The sequence below is a fragment of the Herpailurus yagouaroundi genome, unplaced genomic scaffold, assembly GCF_014898765.1.
Source record: "Herpailurus yagouaroundi ecotype Mexico unplaced genomic scaffold, PumYag 250, whole genome shotgun sequence".
NCBI lineage: Eukaryota > Metazoa > Chordata > Mammalia > Carnivora > Felidae > Herpailurus > Herpailurus yagouaroundi.
In genome coordinates, this window is record NW_024412467.1 from 15594022 (window position 1) to 15603236 (window position 9215).

Below are 9215 nucleotides of genomic sequence, written 5' to 3' on the forward strand. Positions count from 1 at the left end.
TATGTATCATGGACTGTGTTGTGACAATGAAGTAAGCGAGACAAAAGAAAAAGGAAGAAAATCATAAAGAAGTGAAAATACATTTATAGGGCTCTATTGTAAAACACACACACACACACACACACACACACACACACACACACACACCTGTAACTGGACCCACGCAGTTCAAACCCGTGTGGTTCACGGGTTTGATGTAATTAGAAACGAGACGAGGGGCTCCTGGCGGAGGGTGTAGTCGGTTAGGCATCCGACTCTTGATCTCGACTCAGGTCATGATCCTGCGGTTCGAGAGTTCAAGCCCCGAGTTGGGCTCTGCGCTGACGGTGTAGAGCCTGCTTGGGATTCCGTGTCTCCCTCCCTCTCTGCCCCTCCCCTGCTTGTGTGTGCTCTCTCTCCCTCTCTCAAAATAAACTAATAAACTTTAAAAAAGAAAGAAAGAAAGAAAGAAAGAAAGAAAGAAAGAAAGAAAGAAAGAAAGAAACAAGACTATATTGTAGGAGACAAGAGAAGACAGATGGCGGCACCAGAAACAGAGAGGAGGCTGACAGCCAGGTTCAGTTTATTGACTGTTCAGTCTGTAGTCAGTGCTATGCCAAAAACTTACACCCATCGCCTTGCTTCTTCTGCCAGTAACACCTACGAAGGTGGGGTGGCCAGGTCACATCGTCCCCGTGGCTGTCATACGAGGTGCCCACCTCAGTTCATGTACCACGTCCACTAAGAAGGCTTCCCCGACTCACCCCATTCAAAGCACGTCCTTTTCCGTATCAGCCTGTGTTCTCTGCAGAGCACTGAACAGAATCTCTAATTATCTTATCTGTCTGCTTTTTTTTATCCGTGTCCCACGTCTAGAACATACACTCCACGAGAGCAGGGGTCTTATTTGTTTCATGCGCTACTGTATCCCAGTACTTAGCACGGTATCTAGGTGCTCAACATTTGTTAAATGATGACATTTTATAGATATTTATTACAGACGACCTTTTAGAGGCGAAGGCCAGAATCACAACAATAACAACGATAAAAATTAACGCTTAAAATATGGGCTGGGCAATAGTCCAACTCATTGAAGCCTCACGTATTTGATACAAAATTATTATTTTCCACATTACAGATGGGAAACTGAGGTCCCCAAATTCAGGTCACTGGTCCAAGGTCACACAGCTTGTAAACGGCAAAGCAGGGATTCAAATGCAGGCAGTTTGGCTCCAGGCTCCATGCTTTCACCACCTTGGCTTTGCTACTTGAAGACCGGGCTTTTGTATAAACACCGGGTCATGTGGCTGGGATAGGGCAGCTAGGATTCCAGCCTGGCTCTCCCCAACTCTTGGAACCCAAGCTCCAGGGAAAGCCAGATCCCCCAGGATGGGGCAGTGAGAACGACGGAGAGAGAGAACCCAGCCTGCAGGGAAGAGCTAGAAGAGGACACACAAAAGCGACTGTGTAAGTTGTGTTTTGAGTGCGTTGGATTTGCAGTGCTCCTTGTATCCACTCTATCCTTCACTGTGCCTCCTGCTTTTGGAGCAGAGCATGTTCCTCAACCCTTCCGATTCCCTCTTCACCTCTCGGTAAAATGGCAAAATGTGCGTTTCAACACTGACCAGACGAGATTCTTGAGAAGATTAAGCCGAGATAATGCAGACCCAGATGGGGCAGATGGGCAGTCCCCTCCTCTTTCCTGGACCTCCTGCTCACACAAAAAAGCCCCGAGTTCCAGAAAGAGGGGCTAACCATCCAGATGACTTAGGGAACAAGAGAGAATATTTTTGGGTGAGTCCCATTATACATCATTCCTCAAGCTCAACAAGACTCCGAATCCCCTAAGGTTCATCTTCTGGACACTTGCAGTTTTTACAATAATTAATGAAGGATCCATAAAACCAGGTATAATTGAATCTAAATGTGTAACACAGGTCTTATCTCTCCTTCCTCTAGAAATTTCTTTTTCTTTTTCTTTTTTAAATTTCTTGCTAGGTTATATGAAATACTTGTCTTTGGGTAAGTCACATATTTTCATCTTAGTTTCTCTTCTGCAAAATGGGGATGGTAGACTTCCTTTTACAGGGGTCTTGTAAGGATTAGACGAGATCATGCGTAAGTACTTTTGCAAAATAAGTACTATCCAAACATAACAAAGAAACATTATTAAAAAATTTTTATGAGAGGGGCGCCTGGGTGGCGCAGTCAGTTAAGCGTCCGACTTCAGCCAGGTCACTATCTCGGGGTCTGTGAGTTCGAGCCCCGCGTCAGGCTCTGGGCTGATGGCTCAGAGCCTGGAGCCTGTTTCCGATTCTGTGTCTCCCTCTCTCTCTGCCCCTCCCCCGTTCATGCTCTCTCTCTGTCCCAAAAATAAATAAACGTTGAAAAAAAAATTAAAAAAAAAATGTTTTTATGAGACAGAAGGCATATGTTTATTGAGATGACACCACTTCCACAGAAGTAATTTAACTAGTATTCTCCAAGTTACGATTGTTCAAGGGCTTGAAGCTTTAGGTCTTAACCTGAATCTTGCCCTTCTAATACCAGATGGAGATGTTCATTAACACTCTACCCACAAGACAAGGAACGCTTTTGCAGTGGGGAGCGTCCTTTAGTCTGACCAGCGTCACCCTAAGGAACCGTCTTCAACTGTAGCCTGCCCCTTGGGAAAGTGACCCAACAAAGGCTCGTCAGTATCCTTCACCCCCTCGATTTGGTTAGGGATAGTGATTTGCACCAAGCAGGACAAATACGAGGTCTCCCCTAAACTTGTTGCTAGAACTCTCAGGAAAAAGACTCTCTTGTCCCCTAAGAGTGCCAACTGTCAGAACCAAGAAACGAGAGCTACTTGTGGCCATCTCTGACAGCAGGTGGGGGGAGTCTGTCTGAATGGGGCCACCACAGGCAGGGAGAGTGACCAACTTGGCCCAATTCACCTGGGGCTTTCCTGGTTGTAGCACTGGGAGTCCCATACCTGGGACCCCCGCCCCCCCCCCCACCTTTAGCTCTGGACAAAGAGACAGTTTTTCACACCACAGAGAGACCATCTGGCAGACAGAGTCCTGAATTCCTGAATATGTTGTTTCCACTCTTGATCCAGATTTTTTGGAGTCCTTTCTTGGGCATCTCAATTCTGTGACCCGGTAGGCTCTTGTGTCTATTTAAGCAACTTTGAGTTGTGTTTCTGTCGCTTGCCACTTAAAGAGTCATAGCACATTCCCAAAGAATGTGCACATATAAATAAAACTCAGCGTTAAAAAAGCAAAATAAATCGAAGTAGGAAACACGCTATTTTTAGGTTTGAAAAATGAGGAAATGCGATCATGTGGTCACTGCTGAGGTTGAGATAATTTATTTGAAGAAGGGGCTCTGAAAAAAAAATGTATACAAATGGAAAAAGGAAGAGAGGCAAACGAAAACATTCTTATGGAGGAAAAAACCTCACGGCATGAGAAAGGTCAGAGTAATGAATGCACGAGCAAAAATTCAAAAGAATAAACTTACACACTGAGAAGGGGGGGAAAGTATAGCTGGAAAAAAAAGTAACAGTTTTGCTTTTTCCATTAGGGATGGACTGGCCCTGAAGTGCGACCAGAAGACAATTTAGCCATGGGAATGGACTGTAAGAAACAAGCCTAGCGGCTGTTTCTGTGGGTACTGAGGAATTTCACAAGATTTAAAGCAAAAATCAAAATGGCCTCTAACATTCCACCATGGGGTGGGGAGGCCAAAGACAATGCTATAGGAATAACCAGAAAAGCTGGAGAAAATGGTGGTTTCTTAAGGTGACACAAATGATTACAAAGATCTGATGAGTTAGAAAATCTAACCATGCACCAGAATTCAAGGTGGACTATTGGCTCTCTGTTTGTGCTCCTGGAGGGTTTCCTTTGAGAATATGGCCAGAAGGGAGAGGTCTAGACCATCTGTCTCTCCAAGAGCCACATGGAATGGGCTGGTAGCCACTCCGCCTGGCCTCCCCTAAAGAAGGATGTGAGACTGGCCCTCTTACCCCAAGAGACTCTTTTTGGCCTGTTTTAGCACCATTTTTTTTTTTTTAATCTTTATTCTTTTTGAGAGAGAGACAGTGTGTGAGCAGGGAAGGAGCAGAGAGAGAGACAGACAGAGAGAAAGAATGCAAAGCAGGCTCCAAGCTCTGAGCTGTCAGCACAGAGCCCGACGCGGGGCTCGAAATCACGAACTGTGAGATCATGACCTGAGCCCAAGTGGGACGCTCAACCCACTGAGCCACCCAGGCGCCCCTAGCACCATTTCTAATTCTAATGCAGATTGGAACAAGCCTAAGGGTTGAAGACCAAGAAAGAAATCATTTTCTCAATAGAAACACAACTTGAAAAAAAAAAAAATGCCAGGTGAAGCTACGTAATTCAGTGCTACCTCTGCGAATATTCTTTCTATTGAGTCTCATAAACTATTTTCATTTGGTTTTCTGATGTCATGTAACTGTAGGGTACTAGTCATTTCCTTGGTCCTATGACAACTGTGGGTGATTTGGGGAAGCTGATGTACCTGTGCATGGTATTTCTAACACAACCACTTTAAGTTAGGGTGTTAGGCAGAAGAGAGAAGGAACTTTTGAGACAGGAAAGGAACAACACTGTTTGTACTTGCACGTTTTGCAAAAACGATGTTGACGCCATACTTACTGAAGGACTTTTCCTCTTATAACGTGACATGGAACATAGAAGAGCTGGGGCATCTGGGTGGCTCATTTGGTTAAGAGTCCGACTCTTGATTTTGGCTCAGGTCATGATCCCAGGGTTGTGAGACTGTGCCCTGCGTGGGGCTCCTTTCTCATGGAACCTGCTTAAGAGTCTCTCTCTCCCTCCGTTCCTCCCCTGCTCACATGCACTCTTTCTCTCTCAAAAAAAAAAAAAAAAAAAAAAAGAGCTGATATGATTAAAAGCTATCTGGTAATGAAGGACCAGACTCACATCCCAAATCTTAAGTCCCAAAGGAGACTCAAGCATAAAATCCTGGAGTTACTTGAGGGTGTGATTGGATTTTACATTGCCTTTGAAGATGGAGATATCCAACACGGGCTAGAGCATTTGATGATACTTATTTTATTTAATTTATTTATTTAGAGAGAGAAAGAGCATGAGCAAGGGAGGGGCAGAGAGAAAAGGAAAGAGAGAATCCCAAGCAGGCTCTGCACTGTCAGCAAGGAGCCCTACCTGGAGCTCGAACTCATAGACCCATGAGATCATGACCTGGGCTGAAACCAAGAGTCAGATGCTTAACCAACTGAGCCACCCAGGCACCCGATGATTTTTTTTTTAAAACCTTGCAATTCATGAAGGCCCCGCGTACAAGCAGGATATCCTTCTGCTTTCTCCCTAAACCAGAATGCCATCCCGCATGTAAGAAAGGAAGGAAGCAAAGCCACAGGAGACGTCACATTATCCTGAAAAGCATCCCTTGTAGAATCAGATCTGACAGACCACTGACCCTAGACCAGGCTTGCTTTTCTCCCTGGAGGATGCTCTTGGTGGAGCTCTCACCTCCGAAGGAGATGGAATGCATTTGCCAAGGCTAATGGGCAACCGGGAATCTAGACTCACCAGCATTTCCACCTTCCTACAAATTCCTCATAGCTGTATGTGAAGTGTTCATGTCGTTCTGGGCATTGAGTCTTCCGCAAGGAGAGGCAAAGGCAGAGATGAAGGGGGTCTTCTTACCTGGGCTCTCATTTGGTAGCTGGGGAGATCTGAGGCTCCAAGAGATTATGTGATTTACATGGAGCCATACTCCATGAAGGCAGAAGCCAGCATACCATACCACAGCCTATAGCAAAAATGGTTTCCTTTCCTCTGCCTGTCTACATATCAGTCTTGGTCTCCTATCTTGTCTATTTTTCTAGGGCTGGAAAATGGGGGGGGGGGGAGGAGGGGTGGAAGATTCTTTTTTCCTTTGGTTTTCTCTTTATTTATTTACTTTGAGAGGGAGGGAGAGAGAGAGTGCGGGAGGGGCAGAGAGAGAGACAGACAGACAGACAGACAGAGAGAATTCCAAGCAGGCCCTGCTCTGACAGCGAGGAGCCCAACTCGGGGCTCAATGCGGGGTCTCACTCGTGGCTCAATCCCAGGAACTGTGAGATCATGACCTGAGCTGAAACCAAGAGACGGACACTCAACTGACTGAGCCACTCAGGCGACCCTCCTTGGTTTTCTTATATTGATTTGACATTGAGAAGACTGATCATCCATCTGTCACAGTAACCAGACATTTAACCCCAGCCTAAATACGTGTTTTTCTTCTTTCAAGATGTGACGATTCAGGCTTTTGCTAAGAAATGCCTTCATCTCAGACCAGATGTAAGGAACCGCATGGCTGGTACCAAGTGTTCTAAATCAAAGGGGAATAGTGAAAAAAGGAAGGGATAAATATTGAAATGTGAAAATCAGCCTCTAAGTACTGAGTCCCTCCCAAATTATATGACAATGATGGAAACCATAGACAGAAGGTGGGAAGATGGCGGCCATACGGAGAGGGAGGCCAGGAAAGACAGAGGGCACAGAACAAGAGCAAACCCTGTTCCCCAAGCCAGTCGCCCTGAGATTCAGAGCCCAAACGTGGTATTTTCCAGAGAATGCTGGCATGTTTATTGCCCAGCAGGCCCTGCCCTGCAGCCTGAGAGGACCTACCAGTGTTTCCAACTTGGCAGGCCCCCAAAACCAGAACAATGATTGTTTTTCTCCTGCTATAATAATGCTGTTGAGTTCATCAGAGGTCCATTTTGTATTTTTCATGGAGACCAAAGCTTGAGATTTCCTGCAGAAGAGATTCTATCATGTTTCATGTAGTTTTAAAAAGAATCCATCTGGTCCATTAGTAAAGGTGGAAATGTTCTGATGAGAAAAGAAGGGGCTGTTCCTAGAATCTCATTCTTGAGCTAAAGCAAAATGTATTTTCTTTTCCAAAAAACAACCCTACCCGTGTGATACGGTATACACACGAGTCCAACCATTTCTCAACTCGCCGGGTCTGAGGGAGACAACTGTGGCGTAAAGCTTCATGCTTGGCCATTCGTTCATTCACTCACTCACTTATCTAATATATATTTATTGACCATTTACTATCTGTTCTAAGCACTGAGGATGCTTAGCAGTTAACAAGATAGGAAAATGACCCCAACTTCGCACAGGTAATAATGTAGAGGAGGCCAAGAACAACCTCATACAAAGACGTCAATGTGATTATTCCAAGGGGTGATACACCCTTTGAAGGAAGAATAAGGGGAGTGGTCAGCTCAGTTCCGCTGAGCTGTAGATATCTGGCTGATGGATGGGGTAGGAAGGAGAAGCGCTGGCAAGAGAGGGTCTGGCAAATTCGGGGGAAAGAAAGAACACCACTATGACTGACAACAGTAATACCTATCGTGGTAAAGATTTAGTAAGCTGAACGCAAAAGAACGCGATCAGTTGTAAAGCCATACCTCTGATAGGTATTCCTTGGCCGTGCTAGAACCTGATTCTGCATCCAGAAAGGATCAGAGAGAACTACAGATGGTCCCTTTCATCTTGCACGTCTACTAAAAGGGAGCAGGCTCTCGAACGGCCTTTCCAAGTACGGCACGCTGCTGTCCCCTGAAACACGGCGTCGCACATACCTGGGATCCTGTTGAGCGTCACCCAGAAATGCTCATCAGGACTGAAAGTATCTTTGGACCACCGGAGCAAGTCGACCGCCCGCGGGTCACGGAGGACAAAGTCGGTAAACTCTCTTGATAGAGCCACGTAGGCAGAGCCGAAGTAAATGGTGAGGTTATGGGGAGGAGGTGATTTCAACGCTGTGGTTCTGATCACATAGGAAAGCTCTTTGCCCAGGTGCTCCCGGTGGACGTATTTAGTCCGTCCAATGGCGTGGGCTGGGGGCAGCACCCCCGGGGTAATGTTTTTCCCTTTAAATCCTTTCAGATACCGGACTATCTCCTTGTTGGTTTTCAGGGGGAAATCTTGCCCACACGTGTTGATGGCGTACCTCCATGGGACCTCGGAGGCCGCGAGATCTTTGATGCAGTTCAGGTCGGCCTGGAGCCTGGAAATCCCCCCATAGACCACTGGCTCCATTCTAGAAGCCAGAAAAGCATTTGGGAAGCAGCTCAGTAATTGTTCCACCGCGCCTTTAAATTCGACCGTCGCCTTTTCGTCCACGTGAACACAGTAGACGTTCTGAGGCATGTAAATCGCTCTAAAGAGCCTTGCAAAGGTATCGAAATGGTGATGGATGACCATTATATACGCCAAAGGAAATTCAGTTTCCTCTTTAGACAGAGGGGCTGTGATGTAGTGGCTTTGGGTCAGGTATTCCCGGCAAGAAGACTTGTCTTGAATCCTCAGTTTGTTTCTCCACAGGAAAGGCGTTCTGCCTTTGATAAAGGATGTGCAAACCTGAGTCAGCATCCAAGTGTCTGAATTATTTAGCCTCTGGAAGCCCGGCTCTCCCCCGAACCCAAACACGTAGAGCACGATAAAAAGGACGACGCAGGAAACAGAAACCACGAAGAGGTAACGCATGGATGAAGGCAGCATGCCTCCCGGAGGAGCAGGTTGTCAACGACGGGCAAAATCTGCCAGGCCTCCCCCAAGCTTACTTCTCCCTCTGCGTTCTTACTCAGGCACATACTCCGGGAACTCCCAGCCTGAAGGACGCGCTGGGAATCGATCCCCTTTCAGGCCGGGGAGTCCCGCTGCTGGCTCCGGGGGGGCCCCCCCCCACCGTGCTGATATGAGCAACCGGTCCCGCCTCGCGGTCTCCGCTTCTCAAACCGCCTTTGTGTAAAGCCCAGCGGCAGGTTCCAGAAGCCCGGCCTTTTCCCTCCCTCCGCTTCCCTGCCCGCATCTGCTGGCTGTGGCCCTAAAACACCGGCAACTCCTTTCCCCTGCGGATTTCGTTTCTCAGATCTCTTTTCTTTCAGTTCCCGTGTGTTTCCCGCACCACGCCCCCCCCCCCCGCCCTTCCCCCTCCCCCCTCCCCCGCTTGTTATTGCCATTCAGGGAATTAGCACAGTGAAAGGCAAAGCTGAAATGTGTTCTGGCAGGCGTGCCGTTTCCTGCTGGCCCTCCACGGGCTGCGGCGTTATCCCCTCCTGTGGCTCGTGGCAATCCCCCCTTCCAGGGGTCCCCCCACTCTTCCAGGTGACGCGGCCTCCATGCTCAAATGCTTTAAGGAAAACAACCAATGCTTTAATGACAAAAGTGACTGAGGTG

The 9215-nt window shown here is 47.2% G+C and overlaps 1 protein-coding gene across 1 annotated transcript in view; it reads right to left on the reverse strand.

Annotated features, from left to right (window-relative positions):
- The window catches only part of GCNT2 (glucosaminyl (N-acetyl) transferase 2 (I blood group)), a 57617-nt gene extending 49048 nt beyond the window's left edge, over nucleotides 1-8569 (reverse strand). The window contains exon 1 of the mRNA XM_040460614.1: nucleotides 7616-8569. Coding sequence (XP_040316548.1) covers nucleotides 7616-8537 — 922 coding nt within the window. The 5' untranslated portion in view covers nucleotides 8538-8569. The remainder of the gene's footprint in view (nucleotides 1-7615) is intronic.
- Between the last annotated feature and the right edge of the window lie 646 nt (nucleotides 8570-9215).